General features: G+C 39.1%; 1 protein-coding gene across 1 annotated transcript in view; it reads right to left on the bottom strand.

Annotated features, from left to right (window-relative positions):
- The window catches only part of JAKMIP3 (Janus kinase and microtubule interacting protein 3), a 1,929,353-nt gene that overhangs the window by 369,780 nt on the left and 1,535,601 nt on the right, over positions 1 to 23,972 (bottom strand). The window contains exon 21 of the mRNA XM_044056811.1: positions 12,935 to 13,138. Coding sequence (XP_043912746.1) covers positions 12,935 to 13,138 — 204 coding nt within the window. The remainder of the gene's footprint in view (positions 1 to 12,934; positions 13,139 to 23,972) is intronic.

Below are 23,972 nucleotides of genomic sequence, written 5' to 3'. Positions count from 1 at the left end.
ATGCAGTATTCTTTATCATGGTCTGTATATTGGGGATTTAAGACATCAATATCTAGTGCAAACCACAGCAGCTCATATTTAAACCATTACTCCCATGCTATTATTGTTCTACATAGTCAACTTTCATTGCAAACTGCTAATATACATGAACATAACATTCCCTTTTCTTATTCCCTACTAGAACTTCCTGATGGCTGCACTACTGTAACCCAATGGGCAAGAGACCTATGACTGACTGATTCCTGTCTGGGATGCCTTATCAACCTAATCATTCGGCCATGGCAAAGATCAAGTGGTAGGCTTAGAGGGGTGGCCTACCTTCCTCCAAGGAGCACTTCCCCTCCCCTGTCAGCAGTTTTTTGAGCTGCACAGCTGTTGCCAGCCTAAGGGAGCATACATCTGCATGCTGTCTGGGCTATGTGCATATGCACGTAATAGGCAGTGTGTGCTCACAGGCTAGAAATCCACATGTGCAACACCTAGTGCTCTGGCAATGTATCACTTAAGTCAAAGACACATCCTTGCTCTTAGAATGGATGAGCTGCCAGTGGTCACTCATTCCTACAAATCCCTGCCAGGTCCTATAGGCACCCAGGCTGCTATTCAAACTTGGGTCACCCACAGCGTAGTCAATATATTTTCTTTCTGCACTGTGGAGCTGCCCATGAAAATAGCATTGTTATTCCAGCTTACCAGACACTACATGATTTGTGTCCATCCTACAACATGACCCCAGTATCCTACATTATGACCCCTGTATCCTGCATCATGACCCCTGTACTGTACTGTAAAGGGATCGTTAGTAATTCAAGAATTCCAATTGGGGCACTCATGGCATAATTCCAAATTGTTTCTTTCACTCCACCTTTGGAATTTCCCACCTAAGAGCTGCAGCAGATTCCAACTGGTAAAATGTTCAGGAAATTCCCTAAGTGCATTTATATCAAAAATAATTATACAATTAATTCACTTAAAATATTATCTTGTTAGTATTCAAATACTGGGCAATTTTAGTTCCATCAAATTTTAGACTTTTTAGGTTCATAGATAGTTACAAAGCATGCAGTCGTGGAGACCACTGAGGAGTTTAGCCCACTTTCTCAATTGCCCCAGGGCACAGTATGGTTAAGTCAATGGCTCATGGTCACACAGCAAGCAAACAAAGGCAATGAGAATTACACCCAGCATCACAGGAAGCAGCTCATGAACAGGTCATCACCTTAAACCTCTGCACTAACTGCCAGACTTCATAGGTACTTACTAGGCAAGGGAGCCCGCAGGATTTTTTGCAGGGGGGTGCAAACCCAGAGCCCCACCCACATAGCTCACCCCGCCCCCTGCCAACACAGCCCCGCCCAATTCCACCCACCCAAGCCCCGCCCACACAGCCATTCCAGTGTCCCATTACTTGGCTATTTCTCCCCATTTACTGTAGACACTGTTCAAATCTGTGTGCATACTGTTTTATGCTTTAGTTCTACAATGATTACAGGCAGTTGGATTTAATTTACAACTTTTATTTCAAACATTATAGCCCAAACACTGAGACATTTACTAAACCTATACAAAGCAATAGTCTTACAATGAAAACAGACTTGGCATTAAAGCTTCTCTACTTTTGAAACTCACATTCAATGAAACAGCATTGAAACCCACATTCAAAGAAAATGCATCTGGCCAGTGGCAGGTTATTTACCTTTGAACTGTTTTCAAGCAATAGGCTCCTTGCACACCGTTAGGGCCATGCAAAAGTTATTTGATTTACCTGATTGTATTAATTATAATATATAATTGAATTATATCCCTTGTATTATACAGCAACACTTGTTTGAGTGTCTCTGCTGAAGTAAAAGTAATCTGAATAATTCCACATTAAAGATATCTGAAACTAATGAAGATGTTGTTGCTAGAAAACAACTGTATATTTCAGTGTTTCATCTACAAATTCAGTGCCTGCTGCCGTCAAAGAATAAATTGCCTATGTTAAATTAAAAAAATGGTAAGCTGGTATATTGCAATAGAAAATGGATGACAAGCTGAAAAACAGTTTCATAGTTATTAGGCATCTCATCCAAAGGAGGGCATCCTGAGGACTGCAGCATACAAATGTATATGCTGTAGGAATAGAACCTCAAGCCTTTACATTAAGATGCAAGTATTCTACTTGTGGTGCTACTAACATAGCTTTAAAACTTTATACCACAATAGAGATACCATTTGCTAAACAAAACAGTTGCACATTGTAAATAGACTTGGCATGAGCAGCAGTGAACTTAGCTTCCCTTAAAACTCACAGTTCCTTGAAAATGCACTTGAAAATTCCACCTGCTAACTCTAACTTGGGCATTTCACTTTCTCTCTCTCTTACAAACATACCACACCCCTCAAGGCCTCAACCTTAGTGCAAGAAATCTGGACAAAGCCTAAAATAAATAGGGACAGATTATAAATATGGCTCTCAGAAACTTAGAAAATTGCAAGAGTAACAGGATTTGTGTTAGTATGCATTTTTCTAAATGACATGACATCTAAAACTGAAATGTCTCATTTAGCAACTTCAATCCTTTTTAGGAGGAATATGGGGCAAAAATCTGGACAGCTGAGGAGTATGCTACCTCCCTCTTATACACACACCAAATAATTCTGGTCAGACTTGAATTAGTTCTGGGAAGGTTGCACTGAACGGCACCGTGCTTGAGCTGAAGTGGGTGAAATCCTGGTAGCCAGTGATAACTGATATGCAGCTCAGCAATGTGGAGCATTAAAGCATTTTTAGCAGAGCATTGTTTCATCACTACCTATTGTGTTTGCACATAAGCTGTAGTTATTTTAAACATTTGCCTTTTTTGATTACTACAGAGTACATTTACCCACCAGAGCTATTGTGTTTTGACTTCAGTGTGGAGCTAGTTGTTGCAGGGCTTGGCTTTTAAGTAAGGTAGCAATGCTTATTTACCATATACCATTAAAGCCACCCAACTACAAGTGTACTAACACACAGACACTGCTATAAGACACTGGTCTGCAATAAAATGTAATTGGCTTCTGAAAATACTGTAATCCTGTCCTTTTATTACAATGAATATAAAATACTTCGAAATAAGGTAAAAAAGCTCATAATCTTCGACCGACAAAACTACTTTTCCACACTTCAAAACAATAATAAAATCAAACCCTCAGAAATTTTGGAAAGGTATCTCTACTCTACTTAACCCCAGCAAACCAGATACCCCTACCCCAGACCCAAACGCTCCTGACCAAGACTTGGCTACCCAATTTAACTTTTCATTGAATCCATTTCCAAATTAACGTCATCTTTCTCTAACACCACTACATTCTCCAAAACTCCCTTACCATCCCCAACCATCTCTACCCTACTCTGCTACTACTTCCTCATTCCCATCTACTAACTCCCATGCCTCCACTCCTCCTACTCCTACTACTTCATCAGCTTCATCTGCCCCTAATTCTCCCTCTTCACACTCCTTTTTTCTCATTTAAACCTATACCCACTTCTACTGTAAAGAAACTCCTTATGAAACTGAAGCCATGCACCAATGCTCCTGATAACATCCCTTGTTACTTTCTTAGCAAAGCTGCTGAAGCAATCGCTTACCCTATTAGCATTTTAATCAACCACTCTATCCAAGAATGTATAGTACCCCAAGTCTGGAAAAGGGCCTTTATCATACCTCTACATAAAGGTGGCAACAACAACAATGTTACTAATTTCCGCCCCATCGCTATTCTGTCCCCCATCTCTAAACTCCTAGAAAAGTGTATCCAACTACAACTCCTTCCACATCTCTTAGATAATCATCTACCAACTCCCGTACATGGATTCAGACCACATCATAGCACTATGACCGCCATCCTCTCCTTCCTTGAAACTGTAAATAAAGCCCGCGACTCTGGCCAAATTGTTTCTACCCTACTATTCGACCTCTCTAAGGCCTTTGACACTCTCTCACAGCCTGCTACTAACTAAACTTTCTAAACTTAACCTATCTCCCTCCTCCTTGAACTGGTTCTCCAGCTACTTATCTAACAGATCTCAAGCAGTCAAATGGAAAAAGGCCACCTCCTCATTTCTAAATACTCCTACTGGGGTACCCCAGGGCTCTATACTGGGTCCCCTTCTCTTCAATATATTTATAAATGATTTCCGCAACTCTATCCCATTCTCAGACATCATCCAATATGCCGATGATTCTGCTATTATCTGCTGCCACCTCTATCCCTCACTCCTAAAACTGACTCAAGATGCTTTTACAACAACTGAGCAATGGATGAAAAGGAATCACCTAGCACTCAATGCCTCTAAAACTAAATTAATGTTATTCACCCCCTCTAAGGCAACTTCTTTCAATATAAACACATTCCACATCTCTAGACAAAATAATCTACCCCTGGAACTGGTGTCCGAGACCAAGTTACTTGGGGTCCAAATTGATAACCAGCTCAAATTCAACTCCCAGCTACAGTTAAATATCAAGAAAACCCATCAAAAACTAGGTATGCTTTACCGACAAAATAATTACCTTACACCTGCTACCAAAATCACCCTCTACCTCATTTCTTATCCCCTCCCTTCTCTATGGAGCTCCACTCCTAACTAATCTACAGACCTCTCTAAAAAGACAACTTTCCTCTTGCTACAACAAAATTGCCAAGTTCGCTACCAACCACAAGTCCTCCACCCACCACTGTTTCTCTCTCCAAAAACTAAAATGGCTAGAGCTACCCAGTTATCTCACATATACTCAACTAAATCTTGCACATAAGCTCATTTTCAACCCCTCCCTTTGTCCCTCCCTTTCATCAGCCTTTAAAATGCACCTTCCTGCTAGAGTATTAAGGTCCAACAATCAAAATCTATTAGAAGTATATAAACCAACTCGTCCCCCAGGCAAAAATCTTCTGTCTTATGGCCTTGCATGCCTTTGGAACTCCCTACCACCTTCCATTCGCACCACTCCCAACCATTTTATATTTAAAAGATCTCTTCACTCACATCTGAGGGGTATGCTACCTCCCTCTTATACACACATCAAATAATTCTGGTCAGACTTGAATTGAACAAGGCCAAATATATTGGGGAACATACAAACACTACTAAAAATTGCTCTTGTATAAACTTAAAGACAGTCTTGCATTAGCATGCATTTTTCTGAAGGTTATGACATCTGAAACTCGTCTGTCATTTAATGGCTTCATTCCTAAATGATTTGCTAGAAAACCACAAATTTGAGGAACAAACCAAAAATAAGCACCAAATATCTATTCATTCTGCAAAGGTATGGACAACTGAGAGGTATAGTTCAACCGGGGCTGTCTGAGCTTGCTACCCCCCCCCCTCACAAAATCATGGTCAAATGGAGCCTCCCCCTGCAGCCATTCCAATGTCCCATTCCTTGGTTATTTTGCCCCATTTATCATAAACACTAATGTGCATACTGCTTTACTTCTGCGATGATTTAGGATTTCATTTGAAAGTTTTATTTTGCATTTTACAGCACAAACCCTAATACATATCTGTTAAAGCAATGCAGTCTCACAATGAAAATAGACTAACATTAAAACTTCTCTGCTCTTGAAACTCGCATGCATTGAAACAGCACTGAAACCCACTTTCAGAGAAAATACATTTTGCCAATGGCAAATATTAACTCTGGGCTATCTTCAAAATCATAGGCCCCTCGAACATAACGTGCTCTTTGATACACCTTCCTGACCGTATTACATTATATTCCTTGTACAATACAGTACAGTTGTTAGAGGGCATTTTAAATTTATTGTTTTGAACATTTTTCCAGTAAACAATGAAACAAAAAGCATCCACCAATGACAAAACTGCCCAATTCAGAACATTTCCATCATAAAAAGTCTACTCAAGTCCACCAGTATCAGTAAAAAATATACAATCTCTGAAGTAGTAAACTCCACATTGAAAAAATTTGTAACTAATAAAGAGGTTGCTGCTAGCAAACACTTTATATGTCATTGTTTAATCTACAAATAAAGTGCCTGTTACCCTTGAAGAATAACTTGCTTTTGTTGCATGCAATAAAAAAAATGAAAAGCTAGTAATACCGCAATAGGGAATGGATAGCAAACTGTTAACAGGTTCATAGTTACTAGGTATCTTTGCCAAAAAGACTGCAGCATCCACCCCCTTTACAACACAATACAGCATCAACAAAGCATTTACCTACTGTGGGAGTAGAACCCACAGCCTTCAGCATCTAAAGCAAGTACACTATCTGTTGTGCTATTAACAATGCAAGCAGACTAAACATAAGCAGCACTAAACTTTTGCTCCCCTACAGCTCTCAGCTCCTTGTAAAATCTACTCAACACTCAGCTGTATCTCTGAACTTTTCAGCACAAGAAATCTGGAAAAAGCCAACATTTATTGGGGGGGGGGACAAAAGGCCAAAAACCAGGGACACATTTTAAACATTGCTTGTATAATGTTTGAAAGTTGCTAGAATAAAATGCTGCGTTACCACTATACATTTCACTGCCACGTCTTAAACCCAGGGGACCCCGTGCAAAACAGTCAGAGCAACATACCACTACGCCACATCAACTGTTTTGTGAAAGAGGAAGACTGAAACTTAAATAGCTACCATTTAGTGAATTCAGTTCTCACCATAGCACAGCTGTCAACCTCTTAGCACAAAATACCTGAACAAAGCCAATAATGGGTGACTACAACCACCAAACATTCAGTGAATTCAGTTCTCACCATAGCTCTCAACCACTTAACAAATAACACCCGGACAAAGCCAGTAATGGGAGAATATAGCCCCAAACATATTCAGTGAAATCAGTTCTTACCATAGCTCTCAACATTAGCAAAAAACCTGGATGAAGCCAATAAATACCTGAACAAAGCCAATGCTGGGTGAATACAGCCCCCAAACATATTCAGTGAATTCAGTTCTTACCATAACTCTCAACCCTAGCACAAAACCTGGATGAAGCCAATAATGGGGGGAATACAGTCCCAAACACAGGGATACATTTCAAATATCCATCTTGTACACTTAGAAAATTGCTAGAATAAAAGCTTTTGTTACCATGCACTTTCTGAAGAATATGAAGTCTGATATTTGAAGTGTCCATTTTTTTTAACTTTTGTTAACCAGGAAAGTCTGACTTTGAAAAAAAAAAAAGCTAATTTTTAGCAGAGGCCCAGGGAGAAACACTCCAGACAGCCAAGAATAAAACCAGAGAACATGTAGCTGTCAGGCAACAAGGACATAAATGCAGAAACCACAGATTTTATGAGGAACAGAAAAAGTATGAAGGAAAATCCTGCAACATTTTTACAAATGGTGGTGGGTAGGGAATTCAGGCTCTTGCCACTTGGGCCCAAGGTACAGAGTTCAAGCCTTATTCTCTACCCACCACCATGTACACCTGGGGCATTTCACACACACACACACACACACACACCTCTACCTGACAGTGTCCCATCTTCTTTCCGTTTCAGGTCCTGCTTGTAAACCATTCAAGACCTCATTCAACTCCAACTCCCTCTCTAACATGGAGCTTGCAATTTCCAGGTCTGCTTCTGGCAAGGCTCATATCCCATCCATAAGTATTCTCATTATTCCATTTTATATAGCTTTTAACACAGAAACTCATGTCCTTATCTGACAGACATGTTAACCTGTCATCAGCCTACTAGACATTTGAAGTCCACACCATAATAACAGCAATTCATGAATATACTTAAAACAGCTACCAAAACAAGGAGCAGATCTCTAGGTCACATTTTTCTTATTTGCCGGAATAACCTTCCTCTCAAAATAAAACCTAAAACAAATTACTATGAGTATAAGAAAGCTACACAACAGCAACACACTAGAATGACACAATGCCATACACAGTGAACTGCAAAATGGCAGTAAAGTAACATTTCACATACTTAAATACTTAACTAAACACCACAAGTATGGTTATCATTACATCCTGAATTTCCTGTTTAAGCGATTTACTGTCTATTCTATGGAAGACTAATAGGTGTGCATAATGGATGCGTACCTAATCAGTCTAATCAGTGACAATGAATAGGCTAATTTCACAAAGAAAAAGAATAAAACGCAACTGCTTCAGGAGCACTGGATAGCTAGACATAATATTAACCTCTCTTTAGCATATATTTATATAAGATATAATTATACTACTCTCAGTGTAGGCTTCAACTTATCAATCAAGTGCTCCAAATATACAGTATATAAGTATACACACACACACACACACACACACACACACACACACACACACACACACACCTCTACCTGACAGTGTCCCATCTTCTTTCCGTTTCAGGTCCTGCTTGTAAACCAAATCTGTGTGAGTTCCCGCTCATAAACATAGCGATTGCTATTCCGTTTCAGTCTGTGTGAGTTCCCGCTCACAAACATAGCGATTGCTATTCCGTTTCAGTCTGTGTGAGTTCCCGCTCACAAACTTAGCGATGATGTCAGCGTGACTTCTGTTAGCACGGACTTCTTTCTTCTTAAAGAAGAATGCACGTAAAAAAAAACAAAAAAAAAAAAAACTTTTTTTGAAATTATCTAGCCGATTCCAGGGGGGTGCAAGTGCACCCCCTTGCACCTGCCTGCGGGCGCCCTTGTTACTAGGCTACTGATCTGTAAGAACCTTAAGAAGGCTTGTCTTACATTCTGTACAAGCAACCCAGAGATGGCAAGAACAAGGATATACTGAAACATTTACATATTGCCCCTATCCATGGCAGACAAGGGTGCTAAACCATGAGTGAATTTGTAGTTGCCAATACATTTGATTAAAATAAGAGAATCACATTAAGTGGAGTGAAAGGAAGACAGTTCCACAGAAGCAGAATTCTCAGTCATACAGACCAGTCCCACCTTCATGTTCTGGTTATGTTGCAAAAGAGACTGAGGTCTCTTGAGCTGATGTTTATGCCACCATTAGGCTTGCAAATGTGTAGTAGGTCTAACAGGAGAGGGTCTGTTGAGGATTTATATAAGAGGCAGAGGTCTCTTCATTTGATACAGTTTTATTGTTCTTTACTTTGTATCTTGTTTTAATTTTATTGCATAATTTGTTGTAACAGTATCAAGCTTGTATTTTATCATTAATTTGAACTGTTTCAGTCTGATATAGGAAATTGTTTCACTTTTGAATTCTGTAGTTTAAGCTGTTAGACTTGTAAAATCCAATATAATTTTTGGTGACATGTTAGGATACTTTAATCTTTTACCAAAGTAGGTACATAGTAGAAAAGTGATATAAGTGAAAGGCAGGTGATTTTAACAACTTGACATTTTAGTATAATAATGTCAAAGATATCTTTATCTTCTAATAAAAACATCACCAGGCTGAATATAAGGCATCACAGTTTCCTTTGAATAGTGACTGATTTTTAAAATGTATATATATATGTCTATTTGGTGAGACGGGGAGTAGGTTTGAATCTGACAGTGGTCCCATTTAGGAATGCCTAAAATTCCCCTGATCCCTTGATGATCATCAAGAAACTGTACCCTAACTGACCTGTTCATCCCTCCAAAATACAGGAGTACAGCAGCCAATTTTTTCCCACCTAGTGATCACGAGAGGATGATAGGAGATGTACCATCATCTGCTCAGAGAACTGAGTAATCAAGCAGTAATCAAGTCAGATGAAGTAAAGATGTGTGCGTAGTATCTAGGGCACATTTCTCCTTTCTCACAGAGATGATCTGAAAGATCAAGGAAAGGTATGGAGATTAAGCACAAAATATAACACCTGTCTCTGTCATGGAAGTGATTAAGTTGATTAACTTTAGGTCACATAGGGGTAGACATAATGAATTATGAAGATTGTGGTAGGAAAGTCAAGCCAAAGACTGAAGAAAAAAGACAACTCAGGGAAAGAAAAGGAGTTTTTGGCTGTTGCTTTCTCTTATTGCAACCATTAGTTCAAAGGTAGGAAAAGACATTTGTTGTTGCAGAAAGGGTTGTTATTATGAATGAATAAACTTTGATATGACTGATGTATGGCAGCAAGGATTTGGAGTAAAAAAAATGATGGCATAGAGCAAAAAAGGGAAAGATAGAGGATCTGGACCTACAAAAAAAACACTGAACAAGGGGAGCTACAGCACATTAAAAAGATTGTAAGACAAGCAGGAAAACAAGGTTATGTGGAAGAGAACAGAACTGTGAGAAATGAACAACAGTAAGTCAGCAGGGAAGAAATTATTATAAAGAGTGGTGAATAAAAATGTCACTTATGAAGGGCAAAAAATAGAAGATAAATATACTTAAATGGGATGTAACTGAATAAGGAGGACTTTTTGGAGATAGATGTTATTAACTAAATATGCCTAAGGAGGATGTATTTGTATAAGATGTATCATTTACCAGCTTTCTATGGGCTTGAGTCTGATATGTAGAGAAGTCTTTAAGTAGTGATAGAGCTCTCCATACATAAACTATTATCAGGGATCTATACATTTATACACTTTTATTGAAAAGAAAGCTATATAAAGCAGTGGTGCAACCAGTGCTACTGTGAAGGCAGAGTAGCTGAGGAAGACAGAGGTGATGGACATGAAGTACCTGAGATGGGTGTCAGGATGCACAGTGTGGGACAGACAAAGGAGTGAGTTCATCTGAGAAGAAGCTGAACGAGTTTCATTTGCAGAGAAGGTCATAGAGACCAGACTACCTGTTGGACACATGCAGGAAATGAGAAGATGGATTTGGTGAAGATTTGTGAGAGACAGGAAGAGGGCAAAAGGAAAGGAGAACCTCCAGCACAGATATGGATGGATTGTGTGACAGAGCACCACAGGTTGTCAGGCAAGACTGATGCAAAAGGTAGGACAATGGCAGTTAATCAAGAGAGTTGGTGACAGTCGATGCAACACCCTGACTCCTTGTAAAAAATAGAAAAAAGAGAGGCTGATGGTGATGATTATAAAGTAAATATGTTAAATGTATAACCATCATAAATATGTACCTATATTTCTGCTGGCTATAATAAAATGACAAACTATATCATGCTGTCCTGCCAACATGATGTGAGACTTGGAACCTAAGAAGTTTAATGATCGTTGCCTTCACACAGAAAAGTCTTAGTTGTCAGGTAGACATCTTCCAGTCTACTATGTCAAACACAATTGGAGGAATGCTCTTTTATTGGATAGTAAACAACCATGGTTTACTATCAAAATGATGAAACTCATTACAAAGTTCCATTTGGAACCTCGAACGTAAAGGCCAAATCACAGATTTCCCTTAGGTAAAATGTCGAATCTGCTGAACGAATTCAGCAGATTCGAGAACGTCACTGAACACAAAACATGATGTCTGCATAGGAGCTCAACTAAGTATAACTCCTACACTTCACATCATGCCTTTGTAGGTGGGAAAGCCCCTATGCACCCCCTGTGGTGGGCTCCCCCCCACATACCCTGCTAGCTATATATTCCAACTCAGAAATTGCACTACAGGGAGGAAAGGGATGAATGTCCCAATCTGTACTGTACCACCATCTCTAGCCCTTAGATCAACTTCATATCAGTGAATCCACAGTGGCATTTGGTGATATGAACTACTGATAGTTGGCAACACAGCAATCAACCATCTGCCATCCGATATCCCATCTGCTGAGCATCTGCATTTGGGATTTTGATAGTAAACCACCAACCATCTATATAATATCTGTCAAAATGAGAAGAGCCTTGGACTATAAGTTATTTCCTGCTCTACCCTACTTCCATAGAAGGATCCCCTTATCATAATTCTGAGACCCATAATTGTGAGTCCTAGAATTATGAAAATAAAGCAGCAAAACTAAAAGAGAACAGCAAATGTTGACAATTTCTGTTCTTCTTTAAAGTTATATTTTCAGGGGACAAAATTATCTTGTACACCCATTACTTCTTTTACTTAATCTTGGATTTTAAAACTGCTGCTGAACAGTGAATATCAACAATTGATAAATTTCTTTAAAGTATATTTTTTTACAGGGGGACCTCCAATGGTGAGGACTACACCACCACCAACACTCATGCTACTTACATATATCTTCACTCTGAGTTTGACATACCATGGACAAAAGGGAGTATTCTGACACACAGCAATGTTGGACTTACAATTATGCAACCCCCCCCCCCATTTTTGCACATTCAATCTTGCTATTCCCAGAGTCACATATATGAGTGCTGGAATTTGTCTTACCATATTGATAGACATTTTGATATAATATGGTAATACGGAACAATACCTTGATAGTTTTTTTTGTATGTGAGTGATAAATTTAAAATGTTTAGCCACAAAAAATACGCATCTGTATGTGTTTTATCTGTAAATAAATGCAGATTCTGCCATGCTGCCATTTGCTGAAAGATGTATGCATAATGTTAATATATCATTAAAAAAAATCAATAAATAATGCAATCTGCTTTTGAGAAACGTATGACCTATTCACCTCAGGTGCGTCCGCTTTTATTTGTATTGTACAACATTGTAACTGAAAAGGAGGCCTACTAAGTTTATTATAATGGGTGAGTATCATGCACAAATTAGTGCTACAAATGGGTGTTTAACAAATTGTTGCTGCACAATATACAAGACATGGATTTTTTGAGCTTCAAGTAACCAGTTGCAAGACATTTGTATAACTCTATTAAAGCAGATTAATAAGGAGTTGTCAAAACAGAATTGTGACACTTTGGTACAATATATGGCTAAAACGATAAGGAAAAGTTTTGCATTAACTCTTACCAACAAAATTCATCATTCAGTCCAAATTACACAAACCGCTACTTTTCATACAATTGATTGTTATAGATTTAGATGTTTATATTAGATAATCTTTTAATTTGCTCACTTTTATGAGGGATTACTTTGCACATCATTAGCTTAGTTAGCATATATCTACCTGCTGTGCGTGGTGAACAAGCTCTTTTCTCTCTCGCAGTATCTGGGCATCTCTCTCCCGAAGCTCACTCATAACCTGCCGTTTCCATTGCTCCACTGCATTGTTCAGCTTCTCCCTTTCCTCTTCTGAGAGAATTTCTGACATTTTGGCTCCCGCCTCCTGCTGCAGGGCATCATAAAGCATTGCTTCCACTTCCAGAATCCGCTGTGTAATATTAATACAAAAACAATGATCTAACAGTCCACTCTAATTAACGTTTAATCATATGCACTAGCTGTCCTTTCAAAAATTCTAAAACTTTTGTTTTGTACTTCTAATCTGATATCAATAATCATAAAACAGAAAGCTTGCAAACGTCTTTCATAAATAGACACATTACAGAGTATATTATTTTTAACGCAGCAGATTTGGAGTCAATGTAAATAGTGGCTCTGCATTGCATAACTAAATATATAAATGTATTATGGTCACACAACTTCAGTATATAATGCAAAGATCTTCAGAAATCTTTAAAATGAGTTTATAATATTTAACATATCACTATAAAAGAACAGTGTAGGCTGCAAATTAAGATAGGTCATATGAACATAAAGCCACAGTTCCAGCAAGCTAGTACAGGGTGTATAGTACAACATTTACTGCAAACAGAGAATATGACATTTATATGTAGAAATATAATGTACATTGGCATACAGAGAAGTAGTAGAATAAATTCTGGGTTTGGATTCATGAATAAAGTCCACTACTTGGAATGCTTGCCAGACGTTCTTCAGAATGTTAACATCTTATCAGGGAGTACCTTTGTGAGCTATTTATGATAGGGAAGTAGGGGCTGGTATGGATAAACATGAAGCATCATGGTACAGCAAAACGGATGGATGTTACAATGCTGTCAAGGTGCATGTGTTGAACCGTCCAGTTATGCACGTTATGAACATAGGCAGTGTACAGGAATTCCACCATACCAGCATGGGGAGAGTCTTAGAATAAAAAATGAACTTAATAGACACTGCATAGAATAACTGGAAAAGTCTCAATACTTTTCAGCCTCCAAGACTACAAAACTCTTAGAAACACGATAAAAAGATTGCATGTAAAGATACAAAATGTTATTTACTTATTTGAAATCCAGTAACAAATATAATCTAAAACAATTCTGGAACAGCGTTGTCTAATAAGTCCAGGTTAAAAAACACAACTAAATCCACTCCCAAATGAAAAAGACTATACCACAGGTTTACACACTCCATAGAGTCAACTAAATCAAAACTTCTCAAAACAACTCCTTAGCTAGAGTTACTATCAATAATCATACCTTCGGTAATGTTTCTCTACACACAGTATCTGTACAAGACAAAAAAAAATCTGTTTCAAATAAAGCCTGCCAGGTGAATACTTACAAACAGCAGCCATTACCATTATATCCTCTTCTGCTATTCTTATAAACAGATCAATAGCTGACAAATATGTACAAAAAATTGGAACCTAAGTTAAGATTGCAAACTTCAGACCCATTGTTATACTTTTTCTCATAGATCTTAGAGAAATGTATACACAAGAAAGATTTCAAACATTTTCCACTAAATAACCTACTGTCACCCACTCAGTGCAGCTTCTGCTTAAGGTCTAGTATTGAAAGAAAGTACTATCTTTCCAAAACATGATAAATGAACAAAATAAATCATGGCAAACTAGTAATACACTATTTTAGACTTGTACAAAGCATTCAGCACAGCAACACATCATTTGTATTTTACTAGGCTTGCTAATCGACACGTCAGCAATGAACTCATATGCGAGTCATGCATTTACCTAAACAACAGATGACAGGTTAAGCAGCAGCATGCATTGTCGTTCTTTAACCAATTCATAGTGGATGTCTCTAAAATGCATCCATACCTTGCCCACTTCTGTACAAAATATTTTCTGATGATACGCACTAAAGCATTCCCAAATATTTTCTAATGTGATTTGCTGATGATATTACTGTTATACACACAAGCAGCACAGTCAGTCTGCCTCATCCATCTATTTATCCACAGCCCCTTTTCCCATTTTTCCACATGGGGTTGGGGTGTCACTTCAATAGAGACAATCATCAAGAGCAAATGTTCACACCATCAGGTGGCTATCCTTACTGTGGCTTTTCTTCCATGCCACACACTTGCACACAGACTCACACATATGGCCAATTCACCTATTGCAAGCCTTTGGAATATGGGAGGAAACTGGAGCACCCAGAGGAAACCCACACAAACACTGGGAGGACACGCAGACTTTGCACAGGAGATAACCCAACTGCTAATCAAACCGGAAAACCTTTTGCTGTGAGGTGCCAACCCTGTTCACTGCTCTACTGTGCCACCCAGTCCTCTACATAACAGCTCCTTAACAACATTGAGTAATGGTTAAAAGACTCTAAGTTAATGCTAAATGCCAAAAAGAAAAGAAAAAGAAAATAAACTATTACTGATGACATCCATACTGACTTGACACGTTCCATTTTCCTCCTAGAAAAAAAAAAAAAAAAAAAAAAAAATGTTTGTACATTACATTGTCTGCTCTGTTGCAATTGTTTCTTACTTTCTAAATTGAAATGCTTACCTTCTCTAGCCTGTATCATCTAAAATGTTTACCACCAGTTGTTCTTCCTAAAAGTGTTTGCTCTAACTGTAATGTAAACAGTACTCTGTCTACCACATATTGTATACTATATTTGTAAAATTCTTGTAATTATTGTAATATGGATGTAAATCCTACTGTAACCTTATTTGGAGCTTTTCTCCCCAGGACTCCATTGAAAATGGGTTCATTTGGCCCAATGGACTATCCTGGTAAACCAACTGCAAATAAATAAATAAATAATAAAATAAATCCACACCTCTACCACCTCATACTAACACTTTGGAAAAGCTTCCCAGTAATAAAGAGCATTAATGAGCAGGTGTTTCCTGTCAATCTACCTGTGGTTTTACTGAGCAAACACTAAAGTCTGATCTATGTCGACTATATATCAATAAAAACAGAATTCTATACACAACAAAATCCTACTTAATTGAATATGCTTTACAAAATGTATCCATAGAAGTCGTGTTTCCTTCCCTTCTCTATGCTTCTACAATTCTAGTACACCTATTAAAAATCCATCCATAGCTTTCAGCAAGCACACAATAAAATAGCAAGCTAAGCAGCTAAAGATCCCATCAGAACCCATGGTTGTTAATGCTGTACATAGATTTGGACCGGCATGACTTACAAAATAACCTTACCTACACATGCTTAAGATCTTCTGTCATATACTTCAAAATCCAAACATGTACTCAGTTATACAAAAATTCATCCAACTGTACAACATCACAAGACCACTAATATCTCAACAAAAACATCTATTGTCTATCGACAAATGACACAATCTCATCATTTTACACAGTCATGCTGTTAAAAATGTAGTACTTGTCCAACATTAATCAGAACAAAGACCAGCGCTAAACCTTTTACATCTACCCTACAAATAAAGCTGGTCTTCTCGATAGACATGAACTATAACGCAGTAATAGTTAGAAAATTTAGATCCATTATATTACACAACATGCTTATGCGTATCTCTACCTTGTAGTTATATCTACTTAAAACAAACATTTTTTGCATCTCTACACACCTCTCCTTCCTTGCTCATCACAATCTCCCTCTCTCTCATCATCACCCTGTTTCTCCTGTAGCCACCACTTCTACTTTCTATCCTTACTGGACAACTGAACAAATACTCCACAGTTTGAAAGGGATTCTAAATACTTAAACAATACCAATAATCAACCTGCAGCAGTAACAATGGAAAGGGAGAATAAGTTTTGACCCTTACTGGATAATGAGACTAAGAACATCTTTAAAATAGTTAGCCAAGAGGTACAAGACCCCATTAGCTTTACAACAGTACTGGCTTTAACGTGTGGGAATAAGTCAAACATAATAAAGGACATGATTAGGAGAAACTGGCATATCTTTAAAGCTGACAATGAATTAGCAGCAACTGTGGGTGATGATTCATTATTTATTTACAAAATGGCTTAGAACTTTAAACACATATTTAAGAAGGGAGACATCACAAGAGACCGTGCAGGTGGTTACCAACAGTTTGGTACCATGAGATGTGGGGGATGGCAAGTAATGCCACTACGTATGCGAAGGCATAATGGTACCTATCAGTTACAAAGGAAACAAATTCTTAAGACCAAGTTGCACAATTAATTGTGGGACTATGGGTGTGGTCTATGCTGCCTTATGCCAAAGGTGTAATTCTTTCTATATAGGTAAAACTGAGCACCCCCTGAGAAAAAAAGATCTATGAACATCATTACGATATCTACAAATATATGAATAATGCTTTATTCAGACACTTATTTAAGTGTGATGGTATTAAAACTTCAACATAAATTTATGGTAGTGGATAATATTTTGAAAGATCTGAAAGTGGGGCCTTGAGAATCCTGAATAGAATATAGCAAACTGCTATAGCAACTAAGGCTGAACGCAACTGTAGGACCTGCTCTAAATGACCATTATTCCTTAAAAAGTGTTTTTTATGATTACAATCTGCTAAATTATATGGAGGGTATCCAGTACCATATTACTGTTGAAGTACATGCTAGGACTTGCAGCCTTTGATTAACAACTCACATTTCTGTATATATGGGTCTACTTCATCAAAGTTGAAGAACAGTGAACATCATAGTGTCAAAGCCCATATGATCGAAGTTCTACATCAAACATTAAATAAAAAAATTTAAAAGAAGCAAGTCTGTTTTTACATTTCTGCAGGGGGGCAAGCCCCCCTACACCCCCTGCTACTTAAATATACCAACTCTGAGATGACACTACAGTGAGGAAAAAGGTATATTTCCCATTCCTTTCTGTCCAGCAATCTCCATTTCTCCATTCAGATAATTCGATATTGCAGAACTTCGATCATCTGGTCTTTGACCAAGTGAGCTTCAGCTGGAACTAGCACTAAAAATGTCCAAGCCTATACCAAAAAACTATATGAGCATCTACATAGCTCCATGGACTAAACAATACCTGACAAGACCAAATCATCTTCCTCAAGGAAGAGTAAACCTGTCTGGTGGACAGCAGCAATAAACTCTATAATAAAAGGAAAAAAAATTGCTGTCCAGAATCAAGAAAGAGCAGGTGGCAAGTTGGAAGCAATCTCTCCTTTGTCTGAACAAGCAAATAAGGTCACTGGTGAAATCCTCTAAGGCTAACTTCAAGTCCAAATTGGCCACATCCACTAAGGACAATTACAAGGCCTTCTTCACATATGTCCGCAATCTCAAACCTGTCTGAACTGTTGGTGAAGGACACCAAATACAAAAATGCTGTAGATATAGCCAACCTGCTGGCAGACAGGTTCAGTGATAATGTCACCCCCCTGCCCCCCCCATCAGTAAACCAGGACATCCTCAGCACCTGCCCCTCTCCCTTCATCACCAGGGAAAAGATCTTTAATTCATTCTCATAGGCAAAAAATGCAGTTTCCATGGGACCCAACAACATCCCTGGCTGCATCCTACATGAACGCAGGCATGAGATCTCCCCTCTATTAGGCACCCTATTCATCCAAAGCCTGAGCACTGGCTTCATCCCAGCTGAATGAAGGACAGCCACTGTCATCATTCTACACAAAGGTGGAGTACCCACTGTTCCAGGCAATTATAGCACCATCAACCTAACTAGCCTGATCTGCAAGGGCATGGAATGCATTATCATGGACCTTATAAACAAGGACATTGGCAGCCTGCACACTCTTGACCCCACACAGTTTTGTTTTGTCAAAGGGAGATCATGCCTATTAAACTTGGTCAACTTCTTCAAAACAGGACACTATTCCCCACTCGGGCATAATAGATAAACTCTCCCAGCTAGGCATCAACTTATATGTTAGCAGATGGGTATCAAACTGGCTCACTGATAGAACCCACTCAGTCAAAATAGGGGAAGCCACCTCTAGTAGTAGACCCGTAACAAGCAGTGTACCCCAAGGATTGGTCTTGAGGCCTCTACTGTTTGGGATATACTTTTCTGAGGTGCAAGCCAAAACCAGTGGTCTGTGGTTGACCAAGTTTGCAGATGACTGCAAGCTGGGTACTTTCTTAAATTCCCTAGTGATGTGAACATTCTCCAAGAGGGCCTTACCCAAACTAATGATTGGTACCAGGAGCATGGCCTCAAACTGAATGCCAAGAAATGCATCATTATACCCTTTGGGGAGAATGGCATCCCCACTAATTATCACATTAATAACAATGTACTGAGCACACAAGAAGTCGTGATGGACATGGGCACCCGGGTTGATAGCAACCTGACTTTTGACTACCACATTGCCTCCATTGTACGGAAGGCTTTCTACATGGCCCACCTCATAAGTAAGGATATTTCATTCAGGAACAGGGAGGTCATAGCATCCATGTAGCCCTCCCTTATCAGACCCATTATTGAGTACAATGGCCCCTACGGCATCTACCTTGCTAAGCCCATGCAGCAGCTGGAGAGACCACAAAGGTTCCTGACCAGAAAAATCCAGGGTCTCAAACACCTGTCCTATACAGATAGGCTAAAAGCCCTGTCCCTCTACTCAGTCTCGTACAGACTGCTCAGAGGTGACCTGTGTCTGGCATACAAGGCCATGTCAGACACAGCCTTGATGGAGTTGGTGTGTATCCATAAGTCAAAATTCACTTAGGCAAACCACACGCAAGGCCTAAACCTGGTCTGTGATATTAATAGAACTTGTTGGTGGGATAAATTTGTGTCCCAGAGAATACCTGTCCATGGAATATACTCATTCTCCATATTAAGCAGAGTACCTCTCTAGCCCTCTTTAAGAGGAACCTGGATGACTGGATGGGAAACAGAAAATACACACCTGGGATCCCACCTGTGTCCCTGCTGGACAGGGGAAACAGGTGCTGACTTTGTGGGAACATGGGTGAAATTCATGACTAGGCTTATAAAGGCCTTTGGGCCAATAGCCTAGTATCATCTTATGAACCTATGAATCTATGAATGATGTTCTGCAACTTTGATGATTTGAAGTAGACCCCTATATATATTTCATTATATGGTTTAACATTTCTAGTCAATAAGAACAAAATCTAATATTATTTTTAAATGAAGGTTTATAAGTAGAGTTTTAGGAACAATATTTCAAAGAATTAATTTTTAATTACTTATTTTAATGCATGTTATGCATTTTACATGGTACTAGTTGGGGGGGGGGGGGCTAGTTGCCTCGCTGCAGAAGTTATTATGTAGATTCTAATAGGTTAATTTTGAATTATGCACAGTGTGTATTTAAGAGTTTTTAAGTCCTTGGTCAAAGGACAAAAGAGCTAAACTGAAGTAAATAAAATTGATTTCATATTTATTTTCAACTAGTGTTTTCACACACTGTGATTTGGTGTATTAACTAAAACCAACTAAGTTTTTGATATTTATTATACAGTAATTATTTTACATTGGTAGATGTGCACAGACTCTACATTTTACCTACTTCTCTACTGTAATCGTAAGCAAATATAAAAAGAAGTTATGTACTTGCCATAATGTTTCATCTGTGTTGTCCATTTGCATTCTTTCTCAACTATTGGGTTCTGATCCAATCCTTGTATCTGACTCAGCCAATAGTATAGCTCATGGCCAACTGAAACTCTCAAGCTCCTCCGTGCCCATAATGCACCAACCCCTAACAATCCTCAAATCTTGTTTCCTAAGTGACATAATTAGTAACTATTTGAATAATGTTTCTAACAAAGGAAACCAGTATCTGAACCTCCACAGAAGACACAGTGGTGTCTGAATGGCATGTTATTCTTCCAGAAGTCTAAGATGACAAAGGTTGGGTGTTGGTGGGTGGGAAGTTGAAAAAGAATGAAAATGGACAACACAGATGAAACATTATGGTAAGTACATAACTTCTTGATCTGATGTTACCAATTTGCATTTATTCCTCAATCATTAGGAGAGAGTCCCCAGCTACCTGATATCCACAGTGGACTCTAAGGAAGGATATTACTGAGTACGGTTGAACCAAATGCTGCTCTTCCCCTCGACACCAGATCCAATTTATAATGAGTAATAAAAGTATGAGCATTAGCCCAAGTAGCAGCTGCACATATCATCCATGGAATGGTTGGATAAAAATAAGTTTGGTAATGGAATGCCTGATTTATTATTAACGAAGGCTATGCAGTCCATAATCCATCTCACCAATGTCACTTTTGTGATATAAATAATTGGTCAGATTTTCTAATGGCTTTTGTTCTGTGTAAGTACTAATGCAGCTGTTTACGAACATCTAGTAAATGCAACATGCATTTGCCTTTGTTTTTGAATTTGGGGAAGAAAACAGGCAAGTTAACAGATTGATATTGAACTCTGGCACCACCTTAGGGAAAAAGGAAGGTTTGGTTCTAAATGTCACCCTATCCTTATGGAAAATCAAGTAAGGAGGTTTAGAGGATAAATCCTGGAGTTCTGAAATTCTCCTTGCAGAGATAATAGCCACTAGAAATAAGGTCTTCCAGGTCAAAAACTTAAGATCACATTTTCCAGCTGGTTCAAAGAGGGGATAGATTAAGGTCTGCAGAACAAGGTTCAAATCCCATGGAGGAGTAGCATCTCTATAAGGTGATCTAAATAAAATAGTACATCTTAGAAAGGCCTTGCATATCTTATTGGAAGCTAGGGAACAACTGTCAACTCCTATATGAAATTTAGAGATTGCTACTAATTGAACATTGATGGTAGTGGAGCTAGCCCCTTCATTAAAAATTTCTGCCAAAAACTGTAGTACACCTTGTGTAGGGACTGAAAAAGAATTGATATGTTTTTGATGTGCCCAGCAAATAAACCTCTTTCACATATTCTCATAGATTTTTTTTTAGTTGAAGCTTTATGGGAAGACAAAAGTATATGATGGACAGGTGATGGCAGCATACTTTGTCTGGCTATTAATGGAAGTGGAGAAACCATACTGTCAGCTTTAGGTTTGATATATCCAGGTGAATCATGCCTGTTGGCTGAAACAGGAGGTCTGGAATTGGATCCAGAATCCAAGGTGGGTAAATCAGATGAGACCAAAGAAAGAGGAACTAAAACTGTTGAGGCAAGTAAGGTGCAATGAGGATGACTTTGTTCTTCAACTCTGCAGCTTTCTGTAAGAATTTGGGACTCAATGGGGTTGGTAGATAAGCATAGAGAAGACCAGAGGGCCAATTGTGGAGCAGAGCTTCCCTTGGTGATTTCTCCTTTGGGGGGGGGATTAGGGCAAAGAAGCTACTGCATGTGTTGTTTAGGGGAGATGCAAAAAGATCACAGCAAGGTTGGCCCCTATGATGGAAAATCCCCTCTGTCACTTTTTTGTTGAGAGACCACTGGTGAGGTAGAAGAATGGACTTGCTCAATTTGTCTGCTATCATGCTGGACTTCCACAGAATGTGCATTGCTGTTAGAAAGCAGTTGGATGAGATCGTCGATGCCCACAGTCGGAAGGTTTCTTGACACAAGGGATAAGACCTGGTTCCTCCTTGTTTGTTGATGTACCAAACTACTGACATATTGTCCATTTGGATCACAATTGTTCCCAGAGGTAGATCATCTTGAAAAGTTTGGAATACTAAAAGCACTGCTCTCATTTCCAGGAAATTTATATGCAAATTGGCCTCCAACGGGGACCAAGTGCCTTGGAGTGTTTCCCTCAGGAAGTGCCCCTCCACTCAATCTGGGAAGTGTTTGTGGTCACTATGGCTTTGAGTTGAGGAGGGATGAATGGACGGCCTTGCAAAGGTTGGTCTGACCCTATCCACCACCAAAGGTGCTTTTTGCATGTCTGTGTGAACCTTATTTGAACCGACATCCTCTGATAAAGATTTGACCATTGGGTTGCTAGCATCCACTGAAGAATTCTCATATGATATCTTGCCAGAGGAACAATAATTATGGCTACTGACACTGACCCCAAGGTTTGAGGAATTAACTGGGCTGAAATTTTGGTGCTGTGAATAATTTTCGCAACCTGGAGTATTAAAGACTGAACTCTGTTTAGGGGATGTGAGGCTGTGGCAGATACTGTATTGAAATGTGCTCCTATCCATTCCAGTATTTGTAATGGTTGCAACTGAGATTTATTGTAGTTTACTGTGATCCCCAGAAGGGAGCAAGTTTGGAGTACCTGGTTTCTTGCTATTATTAGTAGATGCCTGGTCTGAGTGGTAATGAGCCAGTCATCTAAATACAGAAACACCAGGAACCCCTGCAGTCTCAAGTGTGCTGTCACCATTTCCATGCATTTGGTGAACACCATGGGGGCTGTATTGAGACCAAAGGGCAGAGCTCTGAACTGGTAATGACTGGACCCCAGCTGGAAGCATAAGAACTTTCTAGACCACCTGTTCCTTTTTATATGATGGTATATGTCTTGAAGGTCTATCGAGCACTTCCAATCATCCTTGCCTAGAAAAGACAGTATGGACTGAACCATCACCATCCAAAACTTTGAGTTTTGACCTGACTTGTTCAAGTTGCTGAGATCCAAAATTGGTCTCCAGTCCCCTGATTTCTTTGGCACTAAAAAGAATCTTGAGTAAGTTCCAGATCCTTTATGGTCTGGTGGGACCTCTCAGATGACTCTTTTTTTTCTAGCAGCTTCTGTATTTGAATTGCTGCTTCTTTCCTCTGAAAGGGTGGAATGTCAGGAATTTTTCATAGAGTTGGGGGTGGAAGGGAAAAGGGTATTATATAACCTCTGGAAATAATCCTCTAGCAGGCTCTCTGGTGCAGGAAGAGTTGACCCCCGATTGCCTCCAGAGGGGAAGAATCGGTCCTCCTTTCAGGAGAGCTGGTACAGTCTGTCAGAAAAGGAATATCTAGAGCCTTGGTTTTTCAGACCACCTCTGCCACGCAGGTAGTGTCTTCCATTAGCATTCTCCCTTTTGTCCCTGTGGGAACCATCTCCACAAGGATCATGGAAAGGACACTGAGA

Source organism: Protopterus annectens, chromosome 14.part0 (assembly GCF_019279795.1).
Source record: "Protopterus annectens isolate FY-2018-M chromosome 14.part0, PAN1.0, whole genome shotgun sequence".
Taxonomy (NCBI): domain Eukaryota; kingdom Metazoa; phylum Chordata; order Ceratodontiformes; family Protopteridae; genus Protopterus; species Protopterus annectens.
The sequence above is the reverse complement of the archived record's forward strand: the minus strand, read 5'-3'. Positions and strand labels throughout refer to the sequence as shown.